Source organism: Grammomys surdaster, unplaced genomic scaffold (genome assembly GCF_004785775.1).
Source record: "Grammomys surdaster isolate TR1022 unplaced genomic scaffold, NIH_TR_1.0 126028, whole genome shotgun sequence".
Taxonomy (NCBI): domain Eukaryota; kingdom Metazoa; phylum Chordata; class Mammalia; order Rodentia; family Muridae; genus Grammomys; species Grammomys surdaster.
The window spans coordinates 3,488,084-3,502,819 of record NW_021620841.1 but is presented as its reverse complement, the minus strand read 5'-3'; the positions used below and the strand labels follow the sequence as shown (position 1 = coordinate 3,502,819).

General features: G+C 38.4%; 1 protein-coding gene across 3 annotated transcripts in view; it reads right to left on the bottom strand.

Annotated features, from left to right (window-relative positions):
• Positions 1-14,736, bottom strand: part of Lin7a (lin-7 homolog A, crumbs cell polarity complex component) — a 133,292-nt gene that overhangs the window by 81,094 nt on the left and 37,462 nt on the right. For 2 of the 3 annotated variants that reach the window (XM_028754560.1, XM_028754561.1), the window contains exon 2: positions 769-887. In XM_028754560.1, coding sequence (XP_028610393.1) covers positions 769-887 — 119 coding nt within the window. The remainder of the gene's footprint in view (positions 1-768; positions 888-14,736) is intronic. The other variant, XM_028754562.1, reaches the window with a different exon arrangement.

The window sequence follows — 14,736 nt, the reverse complement described above, 5'->3', positions numbered from 1 at the left end:
CTGTGACTCCTAAGACGACAGCTATGTTAGATTTATAGGCTATGGTTTCTGATGAACAGATTTTTAGTGAGTGATGGATGAGGGATAGATAATAGGTTAATAAATAAATGAGAAGGCTTATGTATCTCTAGGAGATTTTCTTGTGACCAATTAAATGAATCAGTTGAATAAGTTGATTCCATCAAGATCCAATTCATGACATTTAAATTGTCATATGAACACACGTGTTTGACCTCACTAAACAAAAACAATGATTAGCCAAGAAGCGTTATGCAGATTTGCTACAAAGGCATGACAGTCTACTTGGAAGTATTTCCATTATCACACTAGGCATTAATATTTGATTAAGCGTAACTTCAATTGATAGGAAATTACTCTTTAAGACTTAACTATGAAAAATGTACTCAAGTGTACCCCTAAGAAATCACCTCATTAATTATGATTATTTCTATTTTAATTTCCATGTGGCTTCATGTAACTGTGTGGCCCAGTTGATTAGAATGCACACCACAGACACTTTCTGAAGCAGGTCCTTCACCGGTATCATAAAATCAACGTCCAGTTTTATATAAATGTATGATTTCTGCCTGGGTCTAATTTAAGAGTTTAGCAGACTAAATTATATTTTATCATCTGTCCAAGGAGCTAAAAACAGAAAGCAAAGATGTACTTCCAAGCTTAACAATTTCAACTGTTTATATGGCAAAACGTGTTTTCTACTCAGAAGACATATGGCTGAAGGCAGTTGTTAAATTCTCAGCGTCCTACCTCTCGGATTGCTGTACAAAACTCACTCTGAAGCACCTTTTTGAGAGACTGGAGCTTGTGCACTGGTACTTCTCCAGATTCTTGTAGCTTTTCCAGTAGTTCGATTGCTCTTGCAACATCTGAGTGAGGGAAAAACATTAGCATGAAGACAGGATAAACTATTGCATCAGCAAAATGCCATCATTTCAAGTGATGATGTCATTCCACTTGATCATCGTGTGGGATTCATTGTAAAATCAGAATTTATAATTTGGAGCTTATTGATTTCATCTTCTGGTCAAAGACCACTTAACTCATCAAAGTAAGCATTAACTTCTATCTTTGATGGTGTTTCTTAGCCTTAAATGGACTAAGTATTCCAGACTCAAATTCTTTCTACTTCAGTCTCTTAAAATACTGAAGTGTGCCCACTACAACTGCCACGACTGTTTTATTTTTCTTTTAGAGTTTGCCTTTTCTTTTACTTTTTTTATATGACATTTATCGTAGATGCAATGTTACAATGATTAGCACTCTGATTTGATTGTTGTACAGCTCCTTGCTTTGTCTATAAACTCTTTGAGGAAGAAACTTTACTAGTTTGATTGCCTATGCTCCCGTAGTCTGATATGATATTAAGAATAACTGGTTTTTTGTTTTGTTTTTTTTTATTTTTTATTGGATATTTTATTTACATTTCAGATGTAATCCCCTTTCTCCATTTCCCACCCATCCAGGAACCCCCTATCCCATTCCCCCTCCTCTTGCTTCTGTGAGGATATGCCCCCACCAAACCCACCCATTCTGATTTGACTGACTCCATCTCACCACTTGTTCCAAGTCCTTTAAGCACTGTGGTGGTTTGAACATGCTTGGCCCAGAGAGTGGTACTATTAAAAGGTGTGGCCTTGTTGGCAGACGTGTGTCACTGTGGGGTGTGTGGGGGAGAGGACCTTGTTCCACATCCTCTTCATCATCTTCTACCCAATGGAAATAACTTATTCTCCAACATCTACAGTGTTACAATGTTACCTTTTCAAAAGAGAGATATGGTCATATCCCTATCTACCAGCCTTTTGAGTAATATTGAGAGAGTTTTCAAATATTAAAGTCAAAGGTTAATGTAGCAAGAATTATGTTATTTTTTTATAGCCAGCAAAGAAAGCTGAAATACGTGGATTGTTTCACATTGCCAAAAGAAAATAACATAATGAAAGCCTATTTAAAAATATTTATAGTGATTCCTTCCCACACAGTTGCTGTAGTCAGCACCCCACCAAAAAGCCACTTAGGCATTAAACAGTAGAGTATTAAGCTTTCAATTCCTAGGCAACAACCTATAGGAAATAGTACATGTCACTGCAGTAAGATTATAAATTCATTCATCTATTTGTCCATCCATCCATCCATCCATGCATCCATCCATCCATGCATCTATCAATTTAAGGTTCTGCTATATATAGCACATCGCTTATCAAGAATAATATATTTTTTCTTGAAATCATGGAATTCCCAGTCTAATGAGAAAAAAAATATAACAGCACAGTTGCCAATTGGAAAAAATTGTTATACTTCTGAATTTGGGCAAGCTTAGCATGGGTATGTGTATCTAACTGAAGCAAATTACCCAGAAGGGACTTTAGAATCTGCCCCCTGGGCCAGTTATTTTTATTGCCAATTGTAGCCCAAAGTAAAACAAATCATGAAATCAATGCTACCCTGTCAGATCCTGAAGTCTGACTTCTAGTACATAAGCTGGAAGAAGGCACAGTCGATTCGACAACACCAGGCACATCTACAATTATTGATGCACCAGCTGAGATGTTATGCCTTTTCAGCACATAAAATACTCTACCCAGATACCCATGGGCACAAAGAACTCAGTGTGTTTAAAACTGAGCTCATTATTTTTTTTCCTTGAAAACCAGCTTTTCTCTTCCTGCATTCTGTATTTCCATTAATAGGACCCCAAGCAGCCCGACTCCCAAGCTTGGCTGTGGCATCATCTTTCACACCCACTCCCACATGCTGTTAGTCAGCAAGCTCTATGGATTCCATCTGAACGGTGCCCCCTGAACGGAATTCTCTACTTCATTATTTCAGGGGAGCCTTCATTGTCTCTCACCTGCTCGACTAGAACACAATCTGCCTAATTAGTCTCTTTTTTTTAAACAAGTCTTTTCCTTTTTCAGACCAGCCATGGTATTGCTTCTAGAGTAACAATCCAGAATGAGAGATCTAGTTCTTACACTCCTGTACATTAAATTTCACTGACATCCGCTACCTAGCAGATAAAGTTCAGGTCATTTGGGGGTTTATTGGAGGCTTTAGCAATCAAACTCACTTCCTGCATTACTAAACACCTCCTGTTCCTCATGGTGTAGTTTGGAAACCTGTTTTTGTGATTGTTGTTGTTTTGATGTTGTTTGTTTTGTTTATTTGTTTCTTCTTTCTCCTTGGTCTAAACTAAGCCACAGAGTGTTGTCACACCATTATAACACATTGCAACCCATGCATTCTTTTAGTAATGACACCTTTGTGAATGGAGACATGGTGACAGAGGAGATAATCCCTTCACTTGTTTTTATGGGATGCACTATCTTGGGTCACAGATATGCTACAAAGATGCATATGCTTTAAGCAGGGCACTACAGGAGATCTAGGCATGTAAAGCCAAGAGATATTTCATTCTGTGAGTGGCCAGAGAGGACTTACAGGAAGCAAGCTCATAGGTAGGCGATGGGAACAGGAAAAGGATGAATGAAGAATGTTTCAGGAAGTCACAACCAGAGAAGATGGAAGACTTGATTAAGTAAGTATGGGTCATTTAAAGTCCCCTGAGAAGCTCTGCCAGAGCCTGACCAATAGAGACGTGGATGCTTGCAGCCAACCATTGGACTGAGCACGGGGACTTCAATGAAGGTGGTAGGGGAAGGACTGAAGGAGCTGAAGGGGTTTGCAACCTCATAGGAAGAACAACAATATCAACCAACTAGATCCCCCAGAGCTCCCAGGGACTAAACCACCAACCAAAAAGTACACATGGAGGGAATCATGGCTCCAGTCTCATATGTAGCAGAAGATGGCATTATCTGGCATCAACGAGAGGGGAGGCCCTTGTTCCTGTGAAGGCTTGATGCCCCAGTGTAGGGGAGTGCTAAGGCGGTGAGACTGAGAGTGGGTGGGTGGGTGAGGGACCACCATCATAGAAGCAGGGGGATAGGATAGGAGGTTTGTGGAAGGGAAACTGGGAAGGGGGAAACATTTGAAATGTAAATAAATAACCAATAAAAAAAAGACAGAAAGGAGTTCAGTAGGGTTAAAGCTGCAACAAGAGGGAATGTACAAGGGGATGAGGCAGAGAGAAGGCATATCATGCAGGATGCTTTAGTCCCTGTACCAAATAATCTCTCTTCAAGGATGTCTTCACTGATATCTGTGCTCCCACGACTCTTTGTTCCCTCATTGGTTACACTAGCTATTACTCTCACTTTGTATCAGTTTGCACACCTGTTTTCTTCCTTTATCCATGGGAGTTTATGCATTTCTTATGTATGTGTTCCCATGTTTCATGGTATATGTGTGTTCATATATGTTTCCTTGTGTGTGCTGGCATGGAGAAGTACAAGATGTCTGATCACACTGGTCAGCAGTCAGGAAGCAGAGAGGTGACTGTGGGTATTTAGCTTACTTTCTTCTTTTTATTCTATCCAGGACTCCTCCACCAACGGTTCCAATCACATGCAGAAGGCATTTCCTTTCTTCCTTTGAAACCTTCTAGAAATAGTACCTTCAAACACACTCAAGCAATTTCTGTGATGATTCTTGATCTTGTCAGGTTGGTAGCGAAGATTAACCATCACAGCTGAGTATGATAATCACCCAGGGAGCTTTAAAAACACAGGTGCACAGTTACACACATGCAAGGGTTTCCAATGTGACTGGCACAGCACTGTATCTGGACATGAGGCATAAAGGCGTACAGAGTTGATACCAGTGCTCTAGAGGGCATAAATGTTTTAAAGTTCCTGTGGGATTCTACTGTGCATCTAGGGCCTTTAAAATACTGTTGTAGATTCATGGCTCCAAATATAATTGTTTTTGAGCTCATTAAAGAGGGCTGGCTGATATACAGGCTCCTTGCCCTCATCTCCATTTGAGATATGTTGATTGAGAATATCTTGTTTAAAAGAACTGCTCAAAGTAAGAGTGCAAATAGTGGTACTAATTCATAAGCAATAAATGTGAAAACCTTGCATTCTATTATATTTTTGAGATAGTTTATAGAAAGGATGCTAAATTGGATTCTTCAAGACATCTAAGAATTACTAATAAAAGTGATTGTGGTTGAGTACCACTTTCATTTTAATACTTTGGTTTTTTTTTTTAATGACATTCGAACCCTGACTGATGAACCCTGAATCTTTGAGTAGTATCCAGTCTTTTGGGTTTTTTTATGTTTCCAGGAAATTTCCATGGCCATGCAGGGATGAGAAAAATACTGTCCAAGTAAAACAAAACCAAAAACAGATACCGTTCCAGTATGACTTACTGCAAATTAAAGTGATTTAATTATATTACACCAGTACATCATTCACACTCCTTATATGGGGTTCCTGGGTAAAGATAGAATATTTCCAAGGAAATTTATTTTACTAATTTTGGACAGAATCATACAACATTTGCTTCTGTTCCATTAGCTAAGGGAGGAAGGTCTCAGAGGAACAACTTTAGAGAGTGGACGCTCTGAGAGGGCTAGCATGCCTTCCTTCGCTGCATAGCCAGTGGCGGTTGTCATCATCCTGCCTTCTATATCTATCTGGGCAGGTCAAGAGGGGTTAGGCAGAAATGGCACTTGGGCCCTGAGCCCTCTTGCTGATATTGGTCCATTTGAGTCCAGCAACAGGAAGCCAGGGAAACCCAGAAGGTGATGAAAGATAAATGGATCCTGAAAGCCAACGTGAGGAAAACAATGGGATCTCCAATTCAAGCCTGGCTAGTGCTGGAAAAAAAGGGAGTTGCCGAGACCTGGACAGGAGACCTGGACCTGTACACAGAATTCTGCTACTGTACAAAACACACATACACACACCAAACAACAAGAAACAAACAACCCCCACCCAAAAAAACCCACACAAAAAAAAACAAAACCAAAAACAAAACTCCCAAGATGAGGATCCTGGAAGGTAGACAAACTTTGGAGTCAGCTCAATAGTTAAAAGTACTACAATGAAGCTTGTTGCTTATTTATGAGAATGCTCTTGTGGTTCTTGCTCAGAACTTCCCTGCATTCATTTTATGAAACCTGAATTGATTTCTAACATAAAAGCTCCAATTGACATGTATCTTAATAGGATGGACACTAGATAAAGATGGAAGGCTGCTAAGCAGCCACAAGGAAAGAAGATCTCCAAATAAATTTTCTTTCTGAGAAGTTCACCTTAGTTACTGACTCTTAACACTGCCACCCCACTATGAAAAGAGGCCACTTAGAAACCATATGTGTCTACCCACCCATCTTTATAACTTCAGTTCTATTTACCCTCCTCTTAAAACCAGTGGCAACCTTTAATTGGTCATCTGAGATTTGGGAATCTTAGTCCATTTTCAGATGTTCTATACGAATGCTACAGACTGGTTAATTTATAAAGAACAGTTTGTTTCTCACAGTGGATCTTGAGGGTGGGAAGGTCAAGATTGAAGGGTTGCATCCTGGTGAGGGATTTCTTACTGAATCATGATACAACAGAAACTATCACACGGGAAGAAAACAAAACAGAGCTCGCTCCTAGAACTGAGCCACTCTCAAGAGAACCAAACCACATCTACAATAATGGAGTACACTGATAATTAACCCATCCACAAAGGTGGTGCTCTAGTGACTCATCCCTCTCAAAATGTCCTGGTTGATATTGTTACTATGGCAATTAAATCTCAACATTGATTTGACAGAGCTATTCAAACCACAGCATGCTTCTGTGCCTCCCTCCCACTTAGATTCTTCAGATATACACAGTGCATTCTTTCCATCTCCAGAGTTTGAAAAGCCTAAATTTATTCCAGCAACAACCCTGACGTTTAAAGTTCAAACTTTCATCTAAATCAGATATAAGTGACATGCAATTCACAGCTCAAGCTGAAACAATTTCCTTTATCCAGGAGACTATGAAATCAAAATTTCATCTACTCTCAAAATACTGTGATAAGACTGATGTGAAATAGACGCTAGCACTCCAAATAAATAAATAAATAAATAAATAAATAAATAAATAGAAATAGGTGAAACAAAATTTGGAAACAAATTTTATAATTAGGATGAAGTACTAATAAGGCTAAAATGTGATAAAATGAACCACAGCAAGTCTTAAAACTGGAGAATTAATTTAATTTTATATCTTACAAGATGGACATAGGGGTATACAAATAAGAATCTGATGTCTACAGGTTTAGGCTCTCCCTGATTTTCTCCCATTGTCTTGGTTCCTTTCTCTGCATAGTAATCATTTCATCAAATATTTGCATGGTCATTTCATTTGTATTCTTTTCCAAACAAAATTCTTTCTTTTACCCATATAACTTTCAAATTGTTCAAATCTTTATCTGAGTCCCAATTTTCTTTTAATTCTATCTTCCACTTTTAAGTAACTTATCTGCTGTCTCACAATGTATATAGTTAAACGTAGCCATGCAGCTGCCTGAGTGCTTGCTGCTTAGATATTTTTGGGAGGCTTGCTATTTTAGTCTATCACACTGATGTTCTATGTCCCATAAAGCCTTAGGACATGGGCATAATTCCACCAACTTCTTTGCTACTATGTAGCAAGAGTGACCCTTTCCTTGAGTCTCCAGTATCTTACTTATTGCTCATTTTCATCAGAAACCTCGTGTACTTTATTGACTGTATTTCTGTCAACATGCTTACCATGGCCTCAGTAAATAATTGAGACATTATAAAGTTTCCCTATTCTTTTTTACTTCTTACCTCTCATTAGAATCATCCTTAGTATTTTATTCACAGCAACTGAGCCTGTTGCTAACCTCTTACACACTCTCTAAGCCTCTCTGCTTTCTGAGTGTTTCTGAGCCTTTTTGGTTCTTGCTATAGCTCATCATCTGGATACCAGTCTGTGTCAGTCTGTTCTCCGTGTCTATAACACAAACTCACAGAATGGATCACTTATAAAGAAAATATATCTATTTCTCTCAGGTCAAAAGGATGGTGAGTCCATGGCTGTGGTGCAGACAAGGAACATTTTGTGCATAAGAACATGAGAGAAGGGCAAGCAAGCACACACCAATCAGGACTCATGCTTAAAGAATACGTAGCCTACACTCTCATTAATGGCACGGATCCATACGGAGCATAGGTCACTGCTTACCTAATCACCTGCCAAAGCTTTTACTGATTAACATTTAACTGACTACAACTCACTCAGCACAAAGATGGAGAGGAGACATTAACACTACAATTTAAGGTCATTGTATGTTAATAGCTTTGTAAGTTTTAACTCACTTTATCTTCGCACATGATTGTGCATGGGGTAAATATCTGTGTGTTACAAATGTTCTCATCATGGTTATGCAGGGTTTAAGTAACTCACTGGCAAATGGGGGATGTAGTGGAATCTGGGTCTGAGCGATGCTGAACCTGGTGCTTTTTGTTCCCGTTTCCATCACGACTTGACTTTCAGCAGCTTTTCTTCTTTGGTGCTCAGTAATTTCTCAAGAGCTCTGTGGTTGGCAGGCTTTCCTGGTCAGACACTGAGATCTTAATTTTTCCTCTTTCAATAAAGATTAACCCTTATGCATTTACCAGTGTACCTCTCTCAGGCAGGAGTTATTGATCAACAGGACCACCTGAGGAACTTTCAAATGACAGAATAGAATGGCTATTAGTCTAGGCAGCCCACTGGAATTACTTGGAAGTATTGGAAAACAAACAAACAAACAAACAAAAAACCCAAAAAAACAAAGATACCTGGATCCTACTCACATATATTTCTGATTTCATTGAACTTGTGTTTTACTTGGGCATCCTGGGCATCAGAATCCTGAAAGTTTCCCAGCAATCAAAATGTAAAGTCATATTGAGACTGGTTGGCTTGGATTCTCAGTGTGTCCTTCCTATTTTAATTACAATTATATTCATTATATAAAAGAGAAAACTTAGATCCAGAGGGAAAAAAAGCTTGTTCTCCAGGGGAAGAGCTGACAATGAGGAATTGAAATTTGAATGAAGCAATAGTGTTCTAGAATCTGGGCAACATTTGAAATGTAGCTTAATAAACCATATGCAGCCAGATGTTTGTATCTTGAGGTTCTACTCTACAGATGTAACTAAACATCAGTCACACACAGAGCTAGGATCAATGAATGAATGTGTTCCGAATCTCTGCAGATCTTTTTGTCATTATCCCACAGTGCACTAGAATTTAACAATGATTTACATGGTATATTTGATTTATGCAATAATTTAGGTATAATGAATAACTTTGAGATGGCTTAAAGTACACATGAAAATATACTTATGCTTCTTCCCTATAAAAGATTTTGAGCATTTACAGACTAGCTAGCTATGATGGGTGGAAATATTCTTCCAAATCAGTGTGAGCTAGTGGCTATCATTCATTGAGAGCTAACAGTGCTTGGGAAAACCCTCACATGCGTACAAAGTGATTACTATTATTTCTCTCATACAGGCATTGCAAAACAAAATAAGGCTTAGATATATGAACTATCTGGCACAAAGTTACACAGCCGAAAAAAAATGGGAAAGGCAGGCTTAAAAAAGAAAAATCATCAGTATTTAGTTCTGTTGCCTATAAGTAATCCTCTAACCTGACACGTAAAATAGACTGAAAAAAAAAACCAGACAAGTTTCACACAAATTATCATTTAAATATGACAATACACAGCATCATGAGTTAGAGCAGACATTCATAAGCTTGTCTCAGGATGCATTTGTTCATAATGATATAACTGTAGTGTAAAGAAATGGTTAAGTCTCTATCTAGAGATTACTGAAATTTGATAACACTTCATCAAAAAATAAAGAAATGCTGTAAACAAAATAGTGGTATCAAAAAAAAATAGTAAGTTTAAGAAATGGTGGAACTCAAGTGGAACAAACTGCCAATGACCTGGAGTAATCCCGGAACCATCTTTTCAGTCTTTAATGATGACTTTTGACGAATGTGATTGGCATGTACCATTTGATCCATAATTCATCTGAAGTTGGAGCTTGGTCATTTAAAGCTATTTTGTACTAGGGCAGCAAAGATGTATTAAGTACTATGACAGATAATATGAACTGTCTGCTCCAAAGTCTCTTATCCTTGCTACCGTCTACTGCAGAATGCAGAAATTGAACAGATTTCTCCCTCCAGAATCTATCTTAGTTCTGAGCAAGTTATTATACGTGCAAAGTCCACACAGGTCTTCAAGATAGACAAACTGCACATGCATGCTGTCAGAAGTTTGATCTGTGTACCTTTCTCCTTTCCCGTTTCTCTTGACACTAAATATGTCAATGGGTGGAGAGTTGAAACAACCATTATGTCATTCTAAAAATGGCTTCTGGGGTCCTAAGGATTCCAAAGCAGGAAAGGTAAGGGCTCTAGCTCTTGATGTCTTTACCCAGCTGTTGTGCCCCTGACTGTATGACCTCATGATTCTTGAGAATTAGACAACTATATGCTTTACTGTTTATTTCTCTGTGGTTTAACATCAAATGCAAGCTGCGTAGTGATGAGGAACATGAGCTTGGTGGCATGGTTCTAACATGCAGGATTGAGATTACACAGAAAATAGTTGCATGTTCTATAATGGTCTCTTTGATTACGGTACACATAGAATGTTTCTTTAGGAAAATCTTTTTTAGGGTGAGAAGGAGCCAGTGATGACAATCAAAGGAGGAGAATCCCAAAAATAACAACATAAATAAAGTTCTTAAAGTGGTAGGAGGAAAGCATGCATGCTAGAAGGTCAGTGTCCTACTTGCTTTTGGTAGCTGTGATAGAATACTGACCTAAGCTGACATAGGGGAGCAAAGGGTTTATTACAGTTTCAGGTAACACTTCATTATTGAGGGATGCTGTACTGGCTGGTTTTGTGTGTCAACTTTATACAAGCTGTAGTTATCACAGAAAAAGGAGCTCCTCTTGAGGAAATGCCTCCATGAGATCCATCTGTAAGGTATTTTATCAATCAGTGATCAAGGGTGGGAAGGCCCATTGTGGGTGGCACTGGTAGTCTGGGGTTCTATAAGAAAGCAAGCTGAGCAAGTGAGGGGAAGCAAGCCAGTAAGCAGCATCCTTCCATGGTCTCTGCATCAGCTCTTGCCTCCAAGTTCCTGCCCTGTTTGAGTTTCTGGTCCTAACTTCCTTTGGCGATGAACAGGAATGTGGAAGGGTAAGATGAATAAACACTTTCCTCCTCAACTTGCTTCTTGGTCATGATGTTTTGTGCAGGAATACAAACCCTGACTTAGACAGAAGCCAAGGCAGGAACCTGGAGGCAGGAAGTAAAGCAGAGACCATAGAGGAATCCTACTTAGTAGCTAGCTCCCAATGGTTTGTTCAGCCTGATTTCTTATACTACCCATGACCACTTGACTTGGGATAGTACCACCCACAGTGAACTGTGCCCTTCCACATCTATCACTAATGATGACACGTGCACAGGACAATCTTATGGAGGTACCTCCGTCCGTAATTGAGAGTCTTTAATCCTAGGTATGTCTTGATATGTGTCAAGCTGATGAAAACTAACCAGCACAGCCAGGCAAATTCAACCTCAGTAGAAATTGGCAGATGGGGCAGAGATCAGTAGCAACAGTTGTGTGATGTTTGATGATTAACAACAGACACTCCAGAACAGATACGCAAAATCCAAAACAGCCTTGACTTCCAGCACTCACTGATTTCTGTTGTGTAAATTCTCCTATCATGTCCTACTTGAAGCTCCTGATTGCTGTCTTGCAAAATTCATAAATATTTAATGACGGTTTCCTCACAAACCAGGGAGCAATAGATCTGCCACCCTACTGGATAGGGGTCAGTACCTGAGAAATAAGCAAGCAGTCAGACTTTGTTCAAAGATTTCATAAGTGTGGTTTGTTGTTGTTATTGTTGTATAATTACTAGATGAAGTTATTAGAGATCATTTGGCCAAAGAATAAGGCAATCTGGTTCACACTTCACAAACATTCCCATGGATGCTCTCTGCAGGATTAGTTCTATTGGACGAAGTGTGTATACAGGATGCTAGTTAAGAAGACTAGTATTTCAGCAGCCCTGTCAGGGACAGAAGAAGCTTAGCTGAGCAGGTGACAGTGAGGACAGCAAGACATGGAGATAAAACACAGGTAGGTATGGAAAGAACCAGTGTCCTGATGTTTGTCACTGCTGTCTGACAAAGTCTCTACAGAATGCCTGTCAGGCAGAAGTGGCTGTATTAGTGCCAGTAAACTATATTATCAGTGCTACCTTAGCTATTCTGGATTTTTGAATATCTGGCTATATCTTAATTATTCTGGGTAGGCAAATGGTGTCAATCAATTTCATAAGAATCAAGAAGGGAAAAACAGAAGAATCATGCAAACTAAATTGTTTCTAAAGTAAATGATACCAAGATGACATGTTCTTGTTATCCCCTTTGTGGATATAGAAGATGCTTCAAGTCAAATCAGTAAGGGATTATCTCAAATATTTCATCACTGCATCAATCAGCTGAAAAATGTAAACTCAAAGTAGCCCTAAAGTTATAACCTGGTAGCACCCACTTTATATGGTTATCGTGAGTTCTAAATTCAAATTAAGTTCATTTAAGTTTTAATATACATATCTGAAATATCACTTACATTTGAAAACAAATGTTTCTTATTTTCTCATTATCTTTGGTTACTGTGAGTCTTCACTTTCTGTTTTGTTACTGGCAACAAAGGAAGGAATGTAAAGTTAGTGAACAAAGTTCTTGAAATTGGAAGTCCTTCCAATGAAGTGACTAGACGTCTTGTTTTAAAAGACATATTCCTATGCTTGACCAACCAAAGTTTGAATGCAACCACTATCCATAGCTATATCTAGCCCCAAGCCAAAATTTCCTACAAGGTATTTATTGGAATATTTACTGTTAAAAATATGTCTCAACAAATGTATATATGAAACTCCAGTTGATAGCATTTTTAATACATGAAAAAGCTGTGTCTAAAAAGATGCAACAGAGCATGTGTACTAACATGATAAAAATCAGTGGTCCACAGTGCTCTGCACCTCCACTGTGGTATAAAAGGAAATCCAGCCAACTTGCAAGTTACTCATGAGAAATGACAGTTAGTATGTCCTCCTCATTTGACACTGTTGCTGCTTTGATTTGCCAACAACTTGCTATGTTTCTTAAGTGCACACTAATTGGTTCACCTCTGGAAGAACTGGCTCAAATTAAACAAAAAGATATTTCCTCATTGCGCTGTTGAAACGATTCCACCTCGTAGTTGCTGTCAAACACTGGGTGATCACTTCTACATGGGATTTGGATCAACACAGAGCCCCGTCACACACAGAGAAGTTTGACAACAATGAACATTTAAATCATGAATTTATATAATGACAATCTTGGCCGGAGCTGCTCAAAACTGTTTGCCAAGCCCACTGCTTCCAAGAGAACAATTTATGCAACAAAATGAAAAAGCTGCAGTTGCTAAGAGATTCTTTGCCATGGAATGTATCTATTTCATTTGAAAGTGATTACTTTCCCAATAAACAAATCTTTAGGTACACAAAGCTTAAGATAAAGCACTCTTTGTTAAACAATTGCTGTTATGTAGTTGGAATGAGTAATATGTTCCCATTTTCTCTGTGTTGCTATATTCAGCATTTTGTCCTTTTTATTTTTTTCCTTCACTTAACAAAAATCACCCAGTTTTCTTTTTCAATAAGATAAAGTTGTAGCTTGGTTTGCTTACCATCCCCTGGGGACCCAGGATGCTGAAAAGCTCCCGCTTTCTTCTGCACACATACATTTTCCTTTCTCGTTTTACTTCATTTATTTCCTTTTCTTCTCTAGTCCCCACACCTCCCACTTATCTAGTTTTCTTGAATCCGTGGCTTCACATGATTACAGCCCTTCACTGTGCAGTCTTATTCTTAATCAGAGTGAAATCAGTTCATCTCAGTCTTCTGCTTCCTGACCTTGAGAGCATCCACACAAATGCATACCTATGATTGTCTTTTCAGAGCTTCTAGGACTGATTTGGCCCAAAGGTAATTTGTCTTAATATGTCAAAAACAAGTCATACAAATCACTGTTCTCCTTTAATGCTAAGCACTAGAATACCTGTTTCTTTCTTTCTTCCTTCCTTTTCATTTTCCTAAGTGGAGGCATGGTATTCATGCATGTGCATATTTGTATGTGTGCGGGTGGATATCCATGCATATGAGTAGACATTCTGATAGACTACCTAGGTGGCTGTTGGCTATCATCCTTCATAGCTTTTGCATTTTATGGGAAAGTCACTAATCACACCCAGAGCTACCAAATTGGCTAGATTCTAGTCAGGTTGCTCTGGGCAATCAGTCTCCTGTCTTTACCTTCCAAAGCAGCAATCATAGGAAGGCTGCTATACTTACCTGGCATTTATTGGATTCTGAGAATTCAAATTTGGGTCCTGATGCTTGCACAGAAAGCACTTAACCACTGAGTCAGTTCCCTATCCCTGAAAACAGTTAGAACATCTATTTTTTAACTTAACTTTTATATATGCATTTGAATATAATATTGTATCATGGCAGCTGAAGACTCTTAACATTGTTAAATTGAAAAGATTACATTAAATATAATTTTTATATCATGTAAAAACTTTTACTCACTTATTATCAGCAATGACATTGTGTCAAGTTATATTTGGCAAGATTTAGATTATATAATATAAATTATAAATAAAATAAGATTTATTTATTTTACTGGAATCCACCTATCATTAATGATCCA